Here is a 21,736-nt window from a genome sequence, read left to right as displayed (position 1 = left end):
AACTTTGCATTCACGGGATGGCGTGGACATTTTGGGGGAGGGGAGGAATTAATGGAAACCCTCTTTCTCTTCTGGTCTTATCTGTCACAGACGAGACATACAGAGATTGAGAGAGGGGCATGAGTTTTGTTCCCTGGCTAGCTGGCCATGAGCTTTTGAAGAATGGTCCTTCACAAAGCTGGGGGTTTGGGCTGGATGTCTAGCTGGGACGGACGTTTACTGATGACCCGTTACGATACCAATGACGAAAACTTGAGGCCTGCTTTTTTTTTCTACCAAAGAAAAATGACCGGGGTCCTGACTTTTCCAATTCAAAAAAGTTTCAGAACCATATCTCCTGCTCGTTCCCTCGCCGTCCCACTCCTAATCATTTCGTGCTTTGCTATTCATCCTGTGACTGTGTGACTGTGACTGCGACTTGAGAACGGTAACACAAAAACGTACATATTTCATCACACCAGCCCTCGATTTGTCTGTGTTCAGTCAACTTGTGACGAGCCCTTTCCTTAAAAATCATCAAGCGAGACCAGAATCCGGGCATTGGCGGAGAAATCATCCAAACAGACTGCGTCGGGTCTAACTCCGGGAAACGCCGTTGACCTCAGCATGATCCCCATCCTGCACATCTCCTCTGACGTAGTTTGTCTCTAATGTTTCCTCTGTCTCAGGGTACCTATGCGTTCACTTACTTTACTTACCCAAAATGAGCAACACCGGTTCTAGACCACCCCTGCGAGGGGTCCAGGTCCTCCCAGACCATATCCGGCTCTTCCTCGTTACTTCATGCCGCCGTTCCGGGACCCGAAGGTGCGGCACAAGGTACCTAGCCAGCACTTCGAATTGAGATGGCCACGATTTTGGGGGGGGGGGGCCCCGAAAGCAGGATACACCGTCCGTGAAATGTCTCACTCCCTGAATGAGGTAGTACCAATGATGAATGCTGTAGAGCCCCTCTCCGCCCTTACCCTTCTTCCCTACCTTACCTAAATGTTCCTTCTTCCCTCTTCCAATAAACGAACTCCTTCCACAAGCAATTGCAGAAAAAGGCGTTTCTGCATATGTCCCAAAGTAGTTCAACCCCGACGCCTCCAAAATTCCCGAGATGCTGGGACGGTGGAAGGCCATCTCATTCGTCGATCCCCGAGTCGAGACACGTGTCTCAATCCTGGGCACAGTGAGAGAGCTTGAACAGCTGAAGCTTCACCTCGTCAACCTCGCACGCAGCTTGAAGCCAAGATCTCCACATCGAGATCCGTTACGGAGTGCGCACATGCTTTCGACGAGGACGCCGCGAATTTCGCATACGGCCTTCAAGATAATGTCACATCAGAATGCTGGACAGGATGTGACTGTAAACTGGGGAAATTCTCCACTATGAACTAAGTAACTGAGCTATGTGCAAAGGTTGGATGCCAAATGATTAAGACTGCCGAAACAGCAAAGTTGTTCCCAAGTCTTCCTTGGATAAAAAGCAAAAGTCTCTCTCCGACTTCCACCCAGCCTCGCTATTGCTGGAAGCCTCACAGTTTCTCCCCGAAAGTGGGAAAACCACGAGGCAAGATTGAAATGAAAAAAAGCAAAAACGATCAAATCTCCTTTCTCCATTCTCCCAAACGAACTCTCAGAAATCAGAAAATCCCGCAAAATCACCGTGAATCGAGTGTTGAATGCTTCAGTATCATCATCTTGGATGATAGAAAAGCGTAAAGTTGAAGAAGATAGCTGGCCTGTCCGGGCGATTTGCAACGAATGACTAGGCTCTGGTTCTGCGCTTCTTGGTAGTGCGAGCGAGAGAAGACTCGCTCTCGCTGTAGGTCTCGTCGCTGTCGATGCCATCACGCTTTCTAGTACGCGAGCGTGTGATACGACGATTGGGAGCATCCAATATTCCAGTATTTCCCTTGGGTCCAGTCGAGGTGGTGGTGGGAGCAGCTGCAGTCACAGCTCTGCCACCTGTGACGGTCTTGGCCTTGGTCTCGAGCAAGGTAGGCTGGATAGCGACCGATTTGTTGAGATCCGTAATCAAGCAGGTACTGCAAGACTTCATCTCGATCTCATTGCTGTCACCAGGCTTTGGGTAGTCCCAAATCTTTGATACCGACGGGACGGTGCTCTTCATGAGAGCATCATCACGACCTTGAGGGGTGAAAGTCGGGTGCGTGAGGTCGATGTTTCTACAAGTCAGAGCGAAACGGCGCTTTCCCTTAGGATCGACCCTGTGCTATAGTAATGTCAGTACCTGTGCTCCCAATCATCTCAGAGGCACTTACCAGATACTCCTCATGAATGCGGGAGCCATGCATAACCACGATGTCGCCGTGGTACAGGGGGAACTTGAGAACCACCTTCCGGTACTCCTCATCCTCCTTCGTCTTCTTTCCTCTCTTTGAATTTTTCACACTCTTTGTCTTCTTGGCAAAGAACATGATTGCCGGGCTTCCTAAAGAAAGTGTCGCTACTGTAGGGCCCAAGGTATCTTCGCCATCATCGTGAAACTATAAAAGTCAGCTTCGAGTTCATAAAGGAATCATAAGGTTACTAACGCCGATCTTGTCTTTCTCCATGTAGCCGATGGATAACAGCTCGTTGAAGTTGGTGAACTCAGGAGTGATAGACGGATCCCGAGTAAGTCCAGTATGTTGAGCGTGGCGATCAACAACTCCCAAGACTTCGTTCGTCATCTCGATCGATACTTCACCAGCCCACTCCATTCTCTTGAGGCCTCCAATGAAAGCCTCGGGGGCCGCTGAGAATGGCTTGGAGTCCACTGCGACGACGAACTTGTAGGGAGCGCCCCAGTTTTGGAGGAAGTTTCTCGTCAGCTTCTCTGTGGGTACTGCAACATGTTAGTTACGGGTTCTGTGGAACAGCTTTGGGTGAAGACTTACATCCGGGATGAACCACCGAGTTTCTAGACAGGTCGAAGGTGTCGACCGACTCGTTAGAGATCTTCCACATCTCATCAGGACCGCCAGGCTGTCCATTCGCAGTCTGGTTCGTGCGGACGATACTGACTGAGCCAATGATTCTGCTGGCGTCGTTGAGATCCGGAAGAAGATATTGTTCAATGAGAAGACCATTGATCTGGGCGTGGTGCTGCAGAATTCCTGTATCGTAGAGTCTAGACCCATGCGTTCTCTTGACGTGAGTCTCCTCTTGGAGGACATCCTGCAGAGGGAATGCAGCCGGCTTAGCCATCAAGACGAAGTTGCACACTGGGTTCTCATAAGCCCAGTGAGTCCAGTCAATTCGTCTCGAGCAGCCGTGGCACTGAGGACAGACAATACCCTGACGCATTGTATTCTCGGTGCCGAGATGGCCTTTCATGGATGGAAGGTTCGGTTGAAGAGGCTGCTTGGGGAGTTGAAACGTTGTTCTCTCTTGAAGAAAGCTCTCCGAGTATTCCAGGCGAGCAACATCCACACCAGCTGGGAACATGAAGAAATTCTTGCACTTGCGGTTGAGACAGGTCCATCCGGCAGAGAAGACCGTCTTGCAGTGCTGGTGGCAGTCGATGCACCAAGCAAGGATTGCAGAGCAGTGAGAAGCAGCTACAAGCCCCATGATGTCGGTCTCAGAGGAGAAGATGAATGACTCTTCGCAGTGAGCATTCAGGCAAGTCCAGCCCTGAATAAAGTACTGCTTGGACATCTTCAAGCACTTGCTACAGCTTTGGCGAACGTCACTGAACTCCTGAGGGTTGACAGTGTGTTGAACTTCAGCCTTTGCCTGCCACCAAGATGGTGCAGAACGGTCGATCTTCTCAAGTCGAATCTTGTGGCAGAACTGTCCATTGGCTTCTTTCTCTGACCAGATGTCCGTGATGGTGAAGAACGCCATGACGCTGTACTTGTGCTCCGTGGCGATGGACAAGCCGGGGTAGTTCTTATCTACTTGAAAATGAGTATGACGTTCAAGCATGGTATTGCTTCGAAGGATTGACTTACCTAAGATGACGCCAACGGGCATGGCTTTCATCATGGAAGCCTGGGCAGAGGACAAGTTTCTCTCAAAGCTCTCCTTGACTCGGATCATGTTGCCATCAACATCGCGCTCTCTGCCGCCACCGCTGCCACAGATCAAAACTGTTAGCAGTTGGTTAGCGAGGAAAGTTTGGGAAGCACCTACAGCGCAGTGATGATGACCTCTGCATCCATGCGGTCTCGGATAGTTGGAAAGCCGCCAAGGAGAAATCCCACCATAGTCTTGTTGTTGGTGTGAGCACTGCTCTGGTGCGCTTTGTAGTAAGGCAGGGCATCGCAAAGAGCCTGTCGGGTTGCAGCCCAAACGGGGGGTTCTCCAAAAGGCTCAGCCTTAAGCTTGTTGATATCGGCCATCATGCTTGCCGAGTACTTGAACTGATGTGAAGAGAGGGGGTTCTACTATCGACCGTAAGGTGTGTATCACGTAGGTTGAAGAATGGTCGCAGCCTGAAAGTGAATTTCAAGACGAGCTCTGGATAAAGAAGGTCCGAACGGCACTTCTCGGTGGTTTGAAAGACGTCAGGTCCGAACGACACTTCTCGGTAGGTTGGAAGACGTCAGGTGCGAACGGCACTTCTCGGTGGTTTGAAAGACCGAAGGTGCGAACGGTTGAAGGAAGTAGACTTGGTACGATAGAAGGATTTGAGAATATGTGAAAGAAGTATGAAGAATAGGAAGACCGTTTCACGGTCGGGCTGCACTGAACACCTAAAGAGGCTGCACTCTTTGAGAGTGCGGTTGTAGATGAAAGGCGTGAGTTTGTATGAGGAAGAAGTGGAAGATTGTCTGAAGTAGAGGGAAATATGTCTTAAGTAGAAGTAGAAGAGTGTCTCAAACAGACGCGGAAGACGGGAGTGTCCGAATTAGAAGTGGAAAAGTGTCTGAGGTCGAAGTGGAAGAGTGACTGAAGTAGAAGTGGTAGAGTGTACGAAGCAGACGCGGAATAGTGTCTGAAGTAGAAGTGGAATAGTGTCCAAGGTAGAAGTCGGAGAATGTGTGCGGGAGAGAAGTGGAAGTGTCTGTGGGAGAAGTGAAAATATGTGTATGGGAGAAGTTGGAGTGTGTGTGTGTGTGTGTGTGTGGAAGAAGTAGAATTGTGTGGGCAAGAGAAGCGGAGGCGTGTGTGAGAGAAGTGAGGGTGTGTGAAAGAGAAGTGTGATTGCAGAAGAAAGCCCCTCTTAAATATCCTCCGGTGTGGGGAGGGGATGCTCAGAGGCAGGAGTGCAGTGCCTATGAAGAAGGAACGAAGAAGGGACCGCAGGTTCGAAGGCAGGACCGCAACGCGAGGAAGGTGCGGAGATGGGACCGCAGGTTCGAAGGTAGGATCGCAGTGCAAACTCAAGAAGGTGCTGGAAAGAGACCGCAGATCTTAGCGCAGGATCGAGGTCAACAAAGAAGATTTCGAAAGTTCGAAGGCAGGAGGAGAGTAACATAAGGAAAGAGCAGAGGGTGTGTGAAAAGTTTTGATTGCCCAAAGGGGCACTTAGCCGAACCGTGAAGAAGGACCGGCTGGACTTGCGTGATTCACAGTGGGAAAGAGCGAAGAATATTAGCATTGTAGATTTGGAAGGTGCAGGTGATCCATTGCCCAAAACAAATATCTTTCGTTTCAGTCTAAGCCTTATAGAAGACGGAAGAGACAGGAGCGACCAAGTTTTTATGCAAGACGGATGAGGAGTTTTATGAGATGTTCTACATGTCTCTCGTCGTTTCTAGTATACAGTTGTTTCAGCTCTCAATTATCAACATCTGGTTTCCTTGTTAGGAGAGCGAGTTTAAGCAATAGGCGTTTATTATGTTTGTCAATTATGAAATTGAAAGGAGAAATTCACCGAGTCAATTTACATTTGAGCACCCAGTGCCTCTGAGGGGTGAGTATAGCGTGACATGCAGTACGCTGGCATGAGAGAGACTCGCTTAGCCATCGAAAGCATCTAGCAAGGTGATGTCTTCAGACCGCTGTTGGATAACTATTCCTGCCGGCCAAGCGCAACGCTTGTCGGGCATTTGTGATCAAAAGCTGAGTTTATATCCAAGAAACTGCCGACGGTAGACCTTCCAGAGTGGAAGTTCCAGAGTGGAAGTTCCAGAGTGGAAGTTCCAGAGTGGAAGAAATCTTGCTAGCAGGGGCTTTCCTATGCTGCCAAGTCCGGTAAGAATAGTAGCTTGCTATAGAAAAAACGACTTGAGAATACCATTCTACCTTGGGACTCTCTACTCCTCGTCAGATAGAGACTGTGCCAAGGTAATTGATGGTGTTATTGAGCCGAAGATAGTTGGCTTCGCTTTGGCAAAGGCAACTGTAGTGGATGATTGGGGGGGGGGGGGGAGGCTCGCCAGCACCTTCGGGGGTACAAGAAAGGTTGAACGCCTACAAGGCTTCCGTTTCAGGTATTGAGTTCTGGTCATACAAGGAAGGTGGACAAAGCCTCTAGGGTATGTGATATATACTGTTGATACGATACGGCGCTCAAAATGAGGGGCCGTTTGTGATAACCTTTGGAGGCATCCAATTCCCAACAAACCAGTCTCACCGACTCAGGCAGATTGAGTGGGAACGTCGGACGAATATAGCTTCAGACGGGAAGAACGGATGAGTTCTGGCCAAGCCCTCCTTCTTATCTATTCTACTTTCGCAAAGTAGAAGGGAACGCTGCCTTTGCCTGTGGACATAAGGTAAGGGACGCATAGAAGACAGGTGTTCGAGTAATATCTATGTGAGGCTGCCACGCTTAGAGTTGAGACTGCCTCATTGGCAAGTGTCAAGGTAGAGGTGCATGATGCAGTGAAGACCACACCATTGAGGGACATTGCGATCTGGAGGAAAGTGGGATCATTTGAGACAACGTGTGCCGAGATAGGTTCTCGTCAACTTAATGAGATGATGTACCACCGAAATGTATCATTGTTTCTAGCGCGAAGTGATGGTGACTCAAACAATGCCATCCCGCAATAAAGAGTAATGGCACTTGTGGATGGCCTGATAGAAATAAAGCCATCAGGCCAGGCTTTCATCACCCGGCGAAGTACCCGGCGAAGTTCCCGGCCAGCAGCAGTATTCTGATGACCAAACTTCGACTAAACAACGGCTGCTTATCATATGCCCCACATTTGGCTGTGTGTGCAACTGTCACTGAGGCTCCCTTACCGACCTTATGTATTGCGCGCTGTTGCTACCGGCGAATGAATACTTGCTAGTGACCAGAAAATTCTTCCCGGCGACCTGATGCAGTGTTGGGAAAGGTAACACAGCCGTTCCCAGTCGACAGTCAACGTGAGAGGATTCATGGCGGTGGTCTGACGCGGAGGTCGGCGGGCAACAGAGGCAGAAGCCACGACCCACTCTATGAAATTCGGTGGAGGTTGAGAATCCGGGGCGGGAGTGAGATTCCGCGCCGGAGATCTCATGAATTGACTTCCGGGGTGCGACTGGGGCTGCGGGCCTAAAGACCTGGCCAGTCTGGTCGGCAAAGATGAGTGCTTGCTTTGTCATCGGAAGAATCTCGGTTGGTCGGAATTGTTTTTACCTTGGTAATTCGGTTCTCTGCTTGCTGACATAATGAAACGGGAGACACACCAAACACCCAAATCGCCAACCAAGGCACACAGGAGCCGGTAAATCCACAATCAGTGGCTGCTCGGCCAAATTCTGTGCCCCTGGACCCCTTGGAATTGACGGGGGTCATGAGTAGCGAAGGTTCGGCGACGTGAAGCTCAGAGAATGGGTGAGCCAATCTAGCGACTGGGGTAAGGTGTGGGCGCTACCGCCATCGGCTGCTGGCAACGGATCTTGTCCAAGGTCAACCACAGTTAACGTCCTAACAATTGGAGGACTGGTGCCCATGGCTGGATCTACACCAAACGACGAGGGCGGATACGCGGAATGACTCGACCTCCTGGAGAGTGCGGGAAGATACCGCACTATCTGCTGGCTCTGCCGAGGTGTGACAAGTACGTGGGGAGAAATGCGGAGAAGTGGGGGAAGCTATGCTTCTCCAAGTCTTGGTTCTCTGCTCCTTCTGGCTGTGAGGAGGAGCAGACATGCAGAGCACCAGGGATGAAGAGACCAGGGGAGGGCCCGGTCACCGGGGGCACAGAGGCGCAACGCAATAGAGAGATCTAAACTCTGTTCCCGCCCCGGTCGGTCCCCTTCGCTGTCAGTTTTCCTTTTGAACCAAACCGCTTGCTCGGCAATTGAGCTTCAGCTATCCACCGAGCCTCGTGCGCAGCTTGACATCATTCAAAAAGTCCGAACCTCCCCCGGATCTTTTCCTCTCTCAACAACGCTTCGCATCTCTCAACGACGGACCATCTTCTTCGCGCGGCAAGGCTTCAAGGACACGATCTTTGAACGCGCAAACACAAAGCTTCTCACCTGGCTTCTCTCTATTTCTATTTGTCCCTCTCTTCGCCGCTCAAGATGGTTTTCACTTCGCCAAACTGGGTTCCTCAATTGCCCATCGGTAAGATAGTCCCCTTGGGCCCCCGGGCCTTGCCCAACGTTTTGCCGTGACCAGCGCTCACTGAAACATCACAGATCCTCCGGATTCAATCACAATCCAAGAGTTCATGAGCAACGAGAGATACGGTCGCTATGCCCTCAAGGATTCCAGAAGCCCGTACACCTGCGGCCTCACCGGCAAGTCATATTCGGCATTCGAGGTGAGGGAGCGAACAGACTTGTTGGCGAGAGGTATCTCCAAGAAGCTCGAGTTCGCACCAAACGAGGGTACCGAGTGGGAAAAGGTCGTCTGCCTCTTCTCCCTCAACACAGTGAGTAGCAATGGTGCCCAAGTAACCCCACATCACCCACGGGACTAAAAGTAGTGCGTAGATCGATTACATCCCCTTCACTCATGCCATGCACCGTTTGTCCGGCATCGTCACTCCCGCTAGCGCCGCTTATTCAGCTCAAGAGTTGGAGCACCAGCTGCGGTCGTCCAATTCGAAAGCTCTCTTTACCTGCATCCCGTTGCTTGAAACCGCGCTTAAGGCCGCGAAGGGCGCCAACATCCCCGAGGACCGCATCTTTTTGCTGCCGGTACCGGGCGCCGATCAAAAAACACCCTATGTCACTATCGATGACTTGATCCAAGAGGGCAAGTCTCTGCCGGAGCTGGAACCTCTCAAGTGGGTCAAGGGACAGGGAGCACGCCAGGTTGCTTTCTTGTGCTACTCGAGCGGCACCTCGGGTTTGCCTGTGAGTACTTCTGGGTCCTAGAGGCGATCGCAACGTATGTCGAGGTTCGTAGACTGATTTGGCTGCAGAAAGCTGTTATGATCTCACACAGGAACGTCATCGCGAACGTCCTGCAATTCACAACATACGAAACAGTCGCGAGGAGAAAGCTTGGCGTTAGGACACAAGCCACTCTCGGTCTCCTCCCCTTTAGTCACATTTACGGCCTGGTTGTCATTGCTCACTGCGGCACGTGGCGCGGCGACGGCATCATTGTCCTGCCCAAGTTTGAGCTGAAGCAGTTCCTCGATGCCGTTCAGCGCTTCAAGATTAACTGCCTCCCCGTTGTAAGTGCTCATTGGCGGGAATACAAGCGTTGTACGTACATCTTCTAACGCAAGCAGGTCCCGCCAATCGTCATTCAAGTCATCCGCAACCAAGATCTCTGCAACAAATACGACCTTACCAATGTGCGCTGGGTATACACAGGTGCGGCGCCGCTTGGCGCGGAAACCGTGGAGGATCTTAAGAAGCAATACCCCAAGTGGCACGTGGGTCAAGGATACGGTAAGCTATCGTTTTGCACCATTTGCTTGGCCATGTTTATTAAAACAAATCCAGGCATGACCGAGACCAGCACTGTCGTCTGCACAACCTCCGAGATCGACATCGACGTCGGATCATCAGGCTCTCTTGTCCCTGGTGCGCGCGGCAAGATTGTCGACCCCACGACAGGCACCGAGATCACAGAGTACAACACCCCCGGCGAGCTCCTGGTGCAGTCACCCTCCGTCGTGCTGGGCTACCTGCACAACGAGAAGGCCAACGCCGAGACGTTTGTATGGCACGAAGACGGCCGCTGGATCAAGACGGGCGACGAGGTCCTCGTTCGCAAGTCCGCCGAGGGCAACGAGCACCTCGTCATCGTCGACCGCATCAAGGAGCTCATCAAGGTCAAGGGCCATCAGGTCGCGCCCGCCGAGCTCGAAGCCCACCTGCTCACCCACCCAGCCGTGTCCGACACGGCCGTCATCCAGGTGCCCGACGAGCGCGCCGGCGAGGTGCCCAAGGCGTACGTCGTCCGCGCCGCTGCCTACGCCTCCAAGCCCGAGGCCGAGGTGTCGGCCGAGATTTGCAAGTACGTCGAGGAACACAAGGCGCGGCACAAGTGGCTCAAGGGCGGCGTCGAGTTTGTCGACGTCATTCCCAAGAGCCCCAGCGGCAAGATTCTGCGCCGTCTACTCCGCGACCGCGAAAAGGAAGCCAGGAGATCCAAGGGTGCCAAGCTTTGAGATATATGTACTTGTGATATGTATATATGAACTATGGGGAGCACGAGGTTTTTGGCTAGTGTTTAGAAGGGTTGGATTGATGTGATGCTGGGTATTAGATGATCGTTCGGGTGTGTGCGTTAATCGTTATGCCTACGAAATGCACGCAATGCTTATATTTAGCGTCTTCTGTACATCAGAATGTTGTTGTTTGGCTGAATACGAAGTTCAGACAGGTCAGCTCCGAAACAAGTGACGTCTGAGCCCCTGTAGTCGTTGGAAAGTCAGTGAATAAGTGTCGAAGAAACATGTGTCATGTTTGGCTTCCGTCCTGAGTTCCTTCAAGTAACTTACTCGACTACGAACCGGCCGATTCCTGAAGCATGCCGTTCACCCTAATATCATTCAGTATCTGGTGCAAACTTTATAGAAGCAACCACCAGTCATTTGTTCCTCGTACCTAGAAGAGCTACTAGAGATCCAGAGTCAACGATCTTGACTTGTCAAACCCACATCGGCTAATCCCCCTGAAAGAGCCTCAATGCTTAGTCGCACTTAAGCATCTCTTAGCGCAACCAGGGATCCAAAACAACCTACGGATACCAAGCCTCTCGACGTCGCAGAAACCCCATCAAACAGGCCCCCGCCTCTTAGTAGTGGAACTGGAACCTTTGGATTTCTACATGGAAGCATTTCACCACGGCAAAATAAAAATATTCATTCGCTGTCACGCGCGGGAAGATCAGGGAAATAAAATCTGTGATTGTCAATTGATGGTCGCCTCCCGAGTGGGAGACGTACCCCCCCCCCCCCGAACCGGGGTCTGAAGCGACAAGCCCCGAGCGGGTGTGCCTTGCGGCTTCACAGGGGTGGACCCGGGCGCCCAGGGTCGGTTTCGAGTTTCTGCTGCAAAGTGCAGGCCGGACGACAAAGAACCTCAAACGCTCTGCGACACCTTGTTGTTGAACTTGAACTTGGTGCCCTGGATGGCTCTGCTCCCGAGTCGGGAGACGCAGCGCCAAGCGAAACAGTCGTCGAGCCTCTCGCTGGCAATCCATCCCTTTTCATACTTCGTACACGCACTTTTGGTTGTGTAGGCCCAGAGAGGCACTCTTTTGGGTGACAATTGTCCCGGATAACCTAGTTCCATGTCGAACCAATTGACCAGTCAGGCTTTCCCCTTTGCCCCCCCCCCCCCTGGTATGCTGAAGATCAAAAGCCACTCCCGTCCTCTAAGTATTTGACTACGGAGTAATGACTAACTCGTGTACGAGCCAGAGGGGGGCGATCAGACCCAGACTGACTTGTCCCAACTCTCACACACAACCGAGTCCAGGCGAAACAGAGACAACACAAGCTTATCCCCTCCCTTCTTTTTCGTCTCTCCATTATTGAGATGGTTCGCTTCGCAGATGGCCTGTATGGCTCCCGCCAGCTGGGCTCGCTGGTAGGGAAGGCTGACCGTTGATACGTCCTTCTTTCCCCATGTTTAGTCTGAAGACGGGGGAGCTCGCTTGAGAAGTCGAACCCATGCAGAGGAGCCAAAAGGAGATGGGATAGAGCCAGCCACGATGCTGGTCAGTGCCAGAGCGAAGGCGAGGGAAAGGAGAGAAGCCGTCGGCTATCATTCGGACGGCGAGACCGTGAGAGGAGAGGCTGTTCAATACCCATGACCATGGGATGGTCGATGCTCATGCAAGCAAACGGTTCTTTAAGATAAACCTAACCTGCCACCCCATCCACCTTTCTTTTGGGTTTCCTTTCCTCTCCTTTTGATTTTCCTTCCCCGGGTTTCTGGGAAATTCCGAATCTTCGTTTCATACCAAGAATATTCTTTCCAAGACCACTTGATCTTCGTAGGAGAGCGACGCGCCGCAAGCTTGGCAGCTTTTTTTCCCTTCGTATAATTCTGTCTTCTAATACACAGTCTTCTTCTTCCCTCCTTCTTTTCCGCTTTCGACCAGGATGTTGACCGTCCGCTCCCCCGTCGCCGCCCTCGCGGTGGTCCTCAGCTTGCTGAGCGTCGTCCACGGCGCGCCCCAGCCCCAGAACAGGAAAGGAAACGGAAACCGTGGCGGAAACGGAAACGGCCGCGCCAACAGACAGACGGCGCAGCAGCAGGCCGCCGCGGTGCCCCAGGGCGTCTCGCAAGCGACTGACGGATCCATGATTCTGGACATGACCGCCAACGTCAAGTAAGTCCCGTTGTTCGCCGTCTCCTCTTTGGGGCGCATGGACTAACACTACCCCCCTCCCAGCGGCCTCGACCTCCGCTTCAAGATCAGCGGCCCAGCCGAACAATTCACCGCCGCCTCCGGCGTCCCCGGCGCCGCAGCCCAACCCGGCGCCCAAGGCACCCTCGGCCTCAACGTCCTCCTCCACGGCGACGGCGGCCAATCCTTCTTCGACATGCCCAACCAGGGCGTCCAGCAGAACCTCGCCGGCGTCGCCGTCCTCGCTCCGGACCCGAACCTCTTCTGGGGCGGCGGCCAGGGTCTCCAGCGCACCGACGGCGTAGCCCATTCCCAGGCCGTCAACGACCTCGTCCAGAAGACGCTACCGCAGATGATGGCCTTCAACCAGTCCAACGTCTTCTTCACGGGCGTCTCGGGCGGATCCCTGATGCTCTCGGGCTTCTTCATGCCCGCGCACATGCAGAACTTCGCCGGCAACGGCGTGCTGCTTAATTGCGGCGGTCTGCCACCGCAAGTCGACGTCGTCGACGCGAAAGCCGTCGCGGGCACGAGGATCCATTTCCAGAGCACGCTGCAGGAGCTCTCCAACTTGCAGGAGGCGATCCCGGCGTCCGTGAAGGCGTACGAGAAGATCGCGACGGACGCGGGATTGAGCACCGCCCAGGTCAACGCCAAGCAGACGGTCAACAACTCGCCCAACGGCGGGCACTGCGCTTTCGACGAGCAGGGGTTCGTGTCGGGTATTCAGCTGATTGCGAATAACTATGCGGCTATCATGCAGGGCGGTAACGGCGAGGTGCAGGGGATCGGCAACGTCTTAACCGGTGTCACGGGCAATGAGAACTTGCAGTTCACTGGGTCGAGCAGGATGAGGCGAAACATGATCGGTTGAGAAGGACTAAACCTAGTTCAGGCGACCGGCTTGTGTGAGGCATGATGTTGATACCACGCCCTCTCAGAAAACATACATAAATTAAAAATGAGACTCAATTTTAGCTGTTACTTTGGTCTCGAATGAGGGGACCGACCTTCACTATTACGTTGAAACCCATCTCCAAGGGGAATTAAGTGAAAACAACCTCCCTACTTCATCCAAGAACCGGGCTCTCCGGCCTGGCAGAGCTACTCTTCTCCGTGACCCCTTCAACATGCCGACTACCCGGCACTGAAAGCTCCTGAGCCGCGACTTCGTTTGCAGTCATCTCAGACATGGGGCTCATGGGTGAATTCGGGTACGATCCTTCGAGCTCCATTCGACGCGGGATACAATCCGAATGCAGTTGCGGCTTTTCATATTCCCCTTGGCCATAGCCACCACCACGAGTACCAATGGCAATACCGGTCGCCATGGACTCCTCTTTATCAACCGCTCGATGTCTTCGTCGTCTGAGAAACCAGAGCGCGCCGAGGAGAAGCATAATGGCCGTGATCACGCCAATGACCGGCCCTGCTATCCATGCCGAGTTACCTGGTATCGGTCCTGTTATCTCGCTTGATCAGCATCATCATCGCGTCAATATGGCTATTCCAGACATCATACCTGAGTCTCCTGCCCCGGGTGTCTTCCCAGTTTCTGTCGAGGACGACGACGGCCATCCGCCGCCTGTCTCACTGCTGTCCGTCGGTTTGAGCTCTGTCGCCGTGATCGTCTCGAGACCTCCCGCCACTAGCTCACCATAAAAGTCTGTAAGAGGTCCCCAGTGCGCGCGGGTGACGACAGTCAATCGCGAAGGTGCGTACGTCCAGTCCGGAGGTTTACCGTTGCAGTAGTCTAGATACTCTTTGAATTTCGGCTCGACGCGTTTAGATATGTACGTTGCTGAATCCTCCACGGTGACATGTAAGCAATTAATACAATCTTCGTACTCTGTCTGAAAGTGCGCGTCCTTATGGCAGATCAATGGCTGTTTGCCGATTGCCTGGATGTATATGTAGAGGGCATCTAAGACGCAGCGGTGGTCAGTCGCTGGCGGCAGTTCACCTCCGAGAGATCGAGAAACTTGTTGAAAGAAATGCATACTTAAACGTTTCATGCATGGTCCCGATGGACTCGTCATGAAATATGCCCTGGCCGAATAGGTCACCATAGATGGTCCTGGCGTAGGGTACGTGAAAGTAGCCCCAGTCGTCGATGTGATTATCGAAGCCGACATCTTCAGTCGACTTGAAGCATTCGATTAAGTCAGGTCCTTAACGTTTCTTTTCTCTTGGGTTTTGTAAGTTATGAGGGTTCATCCCCCGCAAGATGGAGCGTCAGACATGAAAGATGCTGACAGCGTCAAGGTACGCCGGGCATGCAGCTGACTTTATACGACCGCCAACGCCACACCATGTCATAGTAATCGGATCTGCTGCACAGAAGTTTGCCCTTCTTGGCAACGGGTATGAGCCGCTCAACGGTAGTCCGTGATCTCCGGTGCGGCCAGCCCGTAAGCATGATCCCGCAGGCCAAATGGGATGATGCGGGAGTGTGCGATGGGTGATAAGCGCCCAATGAGAGCGTACCGTCATGCTGTGTAACTTGACAAGACTGTGTTTCGTGGTGATGGCCGTACGATGGCTGGTCTTACGTGGCGTCCGGGGTACTCTGCCCAGTTACCCGTGAAAAGGCACACAACGATCCTAGAATGGAGGAAATCTGGGCTGGCTGGTGATTTTGGTCGACCTACATTGATGTTTGCCGGACCTTTGAGGACGGCACGGGTAGCTGCGATGCGTATGGAACGAAGACTAACTATGGCTGAAAAGAGTGGCACTACGTTCTTCATTTGTTCTTATGCTGCTCGGCACGCTGCTTCACTCTACACCTCGTGTACTGTTCCCAGCCATGCCTCGACTAGTTGTGCGTACTCGAACTGCTCAATTACGTTTCTCTGGCATCTCTGCAACGTGGTGGCTGTGCGGGACTAACATTTCTTGTGCAGCAATCTCGTTCGCGCTCATCTCCGGTATAGGATCTGGGTATGACCCCTCGAGTTCTATGGCAGGCTTGGGAGGCAGACTGTCGGAGTGAAGTTGGGCCTTGGTATACTCGTCATGTGCTTCGCTCGTGTTCTCAAAAGCTGCCTGATTGGCTCTCCGTCTTCTGCGTCTGAGAAACCAGAAACCAGTAACAAGAGCAGTGACGGCGACACAGCCAATGACCAGACCGGCTATCCATGCTCGATTGGGGGCTGGGGTCAATTCTTATCTTTTGGTTAACGTTGAGGTTTTCTATCAAGACGGTTCAGGCGGTTACGAACCTGTCGAAGTTGATTCTGTAGGTATTACACTCTGTGACGAAGTAGACGCAGAAGGAGTCGAGGTGGTTGGAGCGTAATTTATCGGGCCCGTTGTTGTCTTCGTCAGAGTCACCAGTTCAACGTCACCATTGAGGTATGTGATGGTAGTGGCGTACGTGACCGTCTGTACTTGGTTGCAGAGGTCCAGATATTGTTGCAATTCGGGCCCAAGATCCTCAAAACTGGTCGAGTTCTTGCTATTGACTCCAATACAAACTTGACAATCTATGAGATCTTTCGCAAAGGGCGACGCGATGTTGCACAAGGAAGGGTCTTTCCCAACTCCTTGCGCCTCAATATAGGCATTGTCTGGGTACAAATATTGTCAGTTGTGTGGCGAACATCGATGAAGGTAGAGGAAAGAAACTCACTACATTCAGCAAAACATACAGCTGGAACGCTGGTCATGGTTCATTGACGGGGGTTGTGTGCGGCCGATTGAAGTCGGCAATCGGTGGTGATGCCTGGGCGAATCGCGGCGATGTTACAACCGATTCTGTCACCTAATCTTCGTCGAAAGAGAGAAATCGATACTATCTCAATGCGCGGTTAACAAGGTGGGAAAGCCTCCATTCTCATATTGTGTGGGGGAACTGACCGGTATCAGTTACTTTATATGGGTGCACGCTTCTCGAGCGGAGGAAAGGCACTCTGCAGTTGCTTATCTTCTTGGCAAGCCTTTTCAGCTGCTCTTTTAGGATACAATAACAACGGCCTGCCGATCGTTCTAAGCCAATGATCTTATTACTTTACTCAAAAGATCAGGCTGTAGACTGGGATAGAACAGGATCAGGCATGGCAAATGCTGTGACACCCAAGGCAGCATCACGCTGGTGATGGTCCCCGCATGGCGATCGGTTTAGTCGGTTCAGTCTCCATTAGGTGTTTCCATCTTCTCGTAAATAGTTTCGAAAGGATATCATTGGCAATAGGCCATGTTCTGGACGCACTCCTCGTTATTCCGCAGCCTGCTTAATGTGGTACCACCTCGAGACTAACTTGGCCGAATCGAGATCAGGCTGCACTATCGTAGATAGTCGAGTAGCCCGCGGTGTCATCAAATGTCTTTCAAAGCTTACTGCGATTATCTCATTCTTGGGCTCTCTCTATGGCAGTATCTATCCTCCAAGGTAACATTCCACAAGCTGCTGTAAAGGGGACATCGTCCGCTGCCTGATCCAAACTCCACAATCAATCTACCACCTCAAACGCACAGCCATTTGTTCAACCAAAATAGTGAAGCTGACCGTTTTTGCGACAATGATCATAGACCTTGGTAGTCCATTCCGCATCATGCTGTTGCTGGTTACGGTCCCGTTTCTTCGTCATGCCCTCATGCATGAGAATCATCTCTCCAACTCGAGCTCTAGACAACATCACGCACAGACGCTTTGGGTCGTCGAGGAAGCCAGCGCTTCTCGTCCTAACCGTGTCAACAAACACAAAGTCTGCCTCGTGTCCTTGAGCAGAGTCCACAGTGCGGGCTTCGAGAGCATTGAATCGTAACTCCACGTCCATCCTTCCCCGGAAGTGAGGCGGAAGAGTCTTGATGAACTGTTTATACCGAATCAAAGCAGCCTTGTACGGCGTGATAATCAGGATCCGTCCAGGTTGGTCAGGCTTGTCAACCTGTTTGAATTCTGGGTGTCGGAGCAGTTCGTGACAGCGCTGCTTAATGAAATTCTCGTGAACCTGATTGTAGAAGCTCGACCGGTCTTTCATCTCCTTGGAGTACCGTAGGTTGAGCAGGATTCGAGGGACAATACATTCCTGGCCCCTGGTGAATTGCCCGAGCCATTTTTGCATGTGGCGTACGGGGTCGGAGAAGCGCTCAGCTTCGGGGATTCCTGAAGTCAATTGTCCATCATAGAACAACTCTGATACCAATACTTGGAGGTCTCCGTACATTCCTGGACGTCGTTAGCAGTGTAGTTATACGAACAATATATCACAGTGCTTACGGTGACTGATAAGCAATTTGCTCTTGAGAGCCCCGGCAAGATCCGCTCTTTCCATGGTGCTTATCATGAGCTGCTTTGCATAGATGTTCTCCTTCTCCATGCCCTTGCCGCCTTCAACAAAGGGTCTGGTTTGTCGGGTATCGCCGGTCAGAATGAACGCACAGGGTGAATACAGCGCGATAGGGATGAGGGTTGTAAGTTCTCTGGCATGAGCAGCTTCATCAAGAAACACAATGTCCGGATGAAAGTTTTTGCTCAGGTACCCAGACGCGCCAACAGGAGTTGTGGCAATGAAATCGGCGTCTCCGATCACGGAGAGATAGAGCCTGGCCACACGATTCTTGAGCTCTCTTGCTGTCTTTCTGGTCTTGACTGCACCGTTCTCGAGCTTTTCGAGAATATTGGTCAAAGACTTGTATCGGGTTCGGTCGGCATCGTACCTCTCCCACGCAACTTCATCCAGGGATGGCGCTCGATCGCCACGAGCTTCATTAGTAGAACTAGTACCATTCGAAAGACCGACAGAAGCACGAACTTGTCTGAGGAATCCGGCGGTGAAGTCAGGCTCGTCATCTTCGCTTGCTGAGGGCACTGGGTGAAGCTTTGCACTGCTTCGCATCTCGCGAGCGCAACCTCGAACCCTAATCACCGACTTGTTGATGCCGGCCTTTTTCAACGTTGAGTACACTCTGTCTGCTGCATCATCGCAGGGGTAATTGACGTCGAGAAGATACAGGATTTTGACCGGCTTGTGTTTCTTCTTCCCATCATCGCGCACAATATGGCGAGACTGAGAGACGGCCATAGCAGAGATAAAGGCGTTCAACGCTGTCTTTCCAGCACCAGGACAACCAAGAATGATCGCAAGTCCCGCTGGAATCCGACGAAGTTGCTCGTAGACCTTCTTGTGGTCTGCATTGAGTCGGCGGTAGACAGCCTGCAGGTACGCATTGGAATGGCTAGCAGGGTTGTCCATGTGTGGGATCTTGTCGAACATGTTGATGTAGAAACTGGGCTCTTTCCGGAAATCCAGCAAGTACTCGAAAGTTCCAATGGTATTTTCTGACAGTTCGTTTCCCTCTTTCTTCGGCTGAGTCAAGATGCTCAATGCCGTCAATTCAGCTTCATACGTCACAGGATTCTGATCGATCCGAAGGCAGATCTCAGTGGCATTTTGCAAGCTGAGGGGCGTTGGCCCGAAGCCAAAATTCAGATCCTGTTTCACAGCGATTGAGAAGAGCGGGTGGTACTGCTGCTTCGTGATAGGGTCGGCAATATAGTCCATGGTAACGTTGAATGCTGCCAGTAGGGAGTACTGGTACAACTCCGGGGTCGTCTCATATGGATTGGGAATGCGCTGTGCGGAAAGAGTTCCAGGGTTATATTTCTTGCCCTTGCAAACGAAATCTCGCTTGAATGAGATATTGCACATGTCGCCCTCATCAGGGAAATGGCGTTCCGGTGTCGATGGCAGTTCGGCGAGCACAATCCACTTCTTCTGCAGATCCGACTCGATGAGTGAATAAGGACCCGGTACAGGAGCAATCACCCAAGCGTATCTGGCTTCAGGCGCTTCATTGAACCTCTTGATGGCAGAAGCCTCGTTCGCCATCTCTATGATGGTTCCTTCGCGATGAACGCGAGCGAATTCGTGGATGCTATTGAAAGAGTGAACCATTCGGCGACCACAATCTCTGTCGGAGAGCTCCAGCTGGTGGAATTAGTTCCAGGAAGTAAACACAGGCATGGGATCAAGAGGGAAGACCTACAATATTCTGTGGCGCGGGGGACGTATGACTGTCTTTCGCTGTGAGGGACACGTGAAGATCGTCGATCGGCCCGTAGCCAACATTCCACGTCGCAAAGAGCATCTGGATTCTGTCAGCAAGATTTCGTCAACGGCAACACAGGCGCTGAAATAACTTACCTTGGTATGTTGTCTCGAGCACAGCGCGATGGCGTACGCTTTGAATGGTGCCAAGCTGACAACCCAAGGATGCTAAAAAGAACGCCGTGGCTACTAAATAGCAGATTGAATGAGTGGTAGGAAGGAACCTATGGGCCGCGATGTAACGGCAGGCGAAGTATTGTCGCGAGGACTGAAGGAGGTGAGAAGTTGAAGTACACAACTAGAATAGACCGTGGGGAGGATTCTGGTAGATGTCGTCAACCTGACGGGAGTGATGGAAGGAAGAGAAGGAAAATCGGAGGTAATTTACTCCAGTGAGGGAAAGGCAGGAGGGTAAGGTAGGTGCTGCTGGCCTGCCTACCTACCTACCTACCTTGAGTGGAAGTTGAGGTTGGGCCCACCTTCCGTGAGTGAATCCGTGGTGATTCACCTCACGTGAACAACAGTGTGCTTTGTAAGAGTATTGCAGTTATTCGGGCAGAATCAACGAGGGAATACACAGCCGAGAGCAGCGTTACTCATCCAGAGTGACATTGAGAATCGGGAATTGGGACAGCTCCATCGGCTTTGGGGAGAGGAGTGTATCGAAGCCCCGTACACACAACGACATGAATGGGCAGATGTAATCTTCTTGGGCACGAGGCTTGAATAATTCGAACCATGGATGCTTGACCAAAACTCTGGTCCTGGTCATCGCTAGAAGGACCGGGCCAGAAAGACCATACACTGGCCAACAGAATGATCGATCTTACTCTGAAGCAAGCTGATTAGTGATGTCTTATTGGCAAATCGAGTCAAATCAACTGCAAAGATATCAAGTTTAAGCAGACAAAATCACTAGGATACTGAAATGTTGAAGGGCCTATTGTTGTATACAGCTCTTCGGAATGAGCTGCTGTCAACCTATAGAAAGATACTGGCTGCCTGTTAGAGTACGGATATCCAGGCAGTAACCATTCAAGTCATGACAAAAAAAAAAAAAACGCAAGCAGGATGTGAAATGTTGCGCTACAAACTGCTCTTCCCTCCCATGGCTTGGGATTAGACTAAAGTAAGGAAGGTGATAGATGTTGAAAGATACTTAGAATGTGTGATAATTGCAAGATGCTGATGAGGAGCTTCACCATCATGCCTCGAGTATTGCCTGTGGCACACCAAAGTCCACCAAGCAACCCTCGTAAGTGATACGAATATGTGTTCAAGTGGTTCGCTCATTCATCGCCTGGTCGATCATGTTGTGTCGTTGAAGTCGGACGTGTGGAGGTATGTGGGGGTTTCCGAGGTTGGCAATTTCGACATCGGTACCTTGCCTCGGTGAAGCAGACTCCGGGCTGGCCACTATGTCTGAATTACCTAGAGGTGTCTGTCGACACTTCAAAACGCAGCACGTCATCTTGAAAATGTGTTAGCCGTAGATATATCAAATGCCAAGCATGTTTTTATCCTTCCGATGATTGTTCATTCTGGTTGAGCACCATGATTGCCCTTGTCATATCGTAGGCATCTCATCGTCGGCGGAAAGTAACCGCTGGACCGGGTCTCGTGGGCTAAAATAGCCCAAGACCTTGTCGCAGAATTAGCACCAATTCGAGCATGCAGGATCGGGATCCGCCACGACAGGGGTTCAATAGACACCAGGAGCAGGTCCCTGGAATATTTTCCCCAGTGCCCAGGCAGAGGAGCAAGTTCAGCCGGGGCGCAAGGGTGATGCTGTCAGTTGCTGGAACGTAAACGCAGCACGCCGAACTGCGGCACGAGCTTGGTTGTTATGCCGCCCAATGCCGCATCGGAAAGATGGCTGTTTCCCTTACTATATAGCCCAAGGTAACTTTTGAAAGAAGCATTGTAGGATGAAACCAGGCAACGTCAGACGCCCGACCCGACGCCAATGTGAGCGAATTTGTGTGCGGATTCTGGCGCCGGCACGTCGGTTTGACGGATTGAGATCATCTCCGCT

At 51.8% G+C, this 21,736-nt stretch overlaps 6 protein-coding genes across 6 annotated transcripts; 2 read left to right on the top strand and 4 right to left on the bottom strand.

The window, feature by feature from the left end:
• Positions 1-1,753: 1,753 nt before the first annotated feature.
• CPAR01_10362 (uncharacterized protein) lies at positions 1,754-4,337 on the bottom strand (the record flags this gene model as incomplete). Its single annotated transcript, XM_060494623.1, has 6 exons — positions 1,754-2,221; positions 2,271-2,495; positions 2,544-2,836; positions 2,889-3,890; positions 3,948-4,069; positions 4,129-4,337. 6 exons carry the CDS (start codon positions 4,335-4,337, stop codon positions 1,754-1,756), a joined length of 2,319 nt encoding a protein of 772 aa, XP_060346805.1.
• A 2,799-nt stretch (positions 4,338-7,136) lies between these two features.
• CPAR01_10361 (uncharacterized protein) lies at positions 7,137-7,391 on the bottom strand (the record flags this gene model as incomplete). Its single annotated transcript, XM_060494622.1, has 1 exon — positions 7,137-7,391. The coding sequence occupies one exon, from the start codon at positions 7,389-7,391 to the stop codon at positions 7,137-7,139; it is 255 nt and encodes an 84-aa protein (XP_060346804.1).
• Positions 7,392-8,403: 1,012 nt separating this feature from the next.
• On the top strand, positions 8,404-10,454 carry CPAR01_10360 (AMP-binding enzyme; the record flags this gene model as incomplete). Its single annotated transcript, XM_060494621.1, has 6 exons — positions 8,404-8,446; positions 8,521-8,756; positions 8,818-9,183; positions 9,252-9,509; positions 9,567-9,729; positions 9,784-10,454. 6 exons carry the CDS (start codon positions 8,404-8,406, stop codon positions 10,452-10,454), a joined length of 1,737 nt encoding a protein of 578 aa, XP_060346803.1.
• Positions 10,455-12,398: 1,944 nt separating this feature from the next.
• On the top strand, positions 12,399-13,520 carry CPAR01_10359 (uncharacterized protein; the record flags this gene model as incomplete). Its single annotated transcript, XM_060494620.1, has 2 exons — positions 12,399-12,628; positions 12,692-13,520. 2 exons carry the CDS (start codon positions 12,399-12,401, stop codon positions 13,518-13,520), a joined length of 1,059 nt encoding a protein of 352 aa, XP_060346802.1.
• A 196-nt stretch (positions 13,521-13,716) lies between these two features.
• On the bottom strand, positions 13,717-16,317 carry CPAR01_10358 (uncharacterized protein; the record flags this gene model as incomplete). Its single annotated transcript, XM_060494619.1, has 6 exons — positions 13,717-14,096; positions 14,169-14,547; positions 15,298-15,362; positions 15,496-15,801; positions 15,871-16,033; positions 16,300-16,317. The coding sequence occupies 6 exons, from the start codon at positions 16,315-16,317 to the stop codon at positions 13,717-13,719; spliced, it is 1,311 nt and encodes a 436-aa protein (XP_060346801.1).
• An 816-nt stretch (positions 16,318-17,133) lies between these two features.
• Positions 17,134-19,741, bottom strand: CPAR01_10357 (nonsense-mediated mRNA decay protein 1; the record flags this gene model as incomplete). Its single annotated transcript, XM_060494618.1, has 3 exons — positions 17,134-17,819; positions 17,871-19,581; positions 19,640-19,741. 3 exons carry the CDS (start codon positions 19,739-19,741, stop codon positions 17,134-17,136), a joined length of 2,499 nt encoding a protein of 832 aa, XP_060346800.1.
• Between the last annotated feature and the right edge of the window lie 1,995 nt (positions 19,742-21,736).

This window comes from Colletotrichum paranaense (genome assembly GCF_030867605.1).
Source record: "Colletotrichum paranaense strain IMI 384185 chromosome Unknown Scaffold_8.1, whole genome shotgun sequence".
In the NCBI taxonomy this organism is placed as follows: Eukaryota; Fungi; Ascomycota; class Sordariomycetes; order Glomerellales; family Glomerellaceae; genus Colletotrichum; species Colletotrichum paranaense.
The sequence above is the reverse complement of the archived record's forward strand: the minus strand, read 5'-3'. Positions and strand labels throughout refer to the sequence as shown.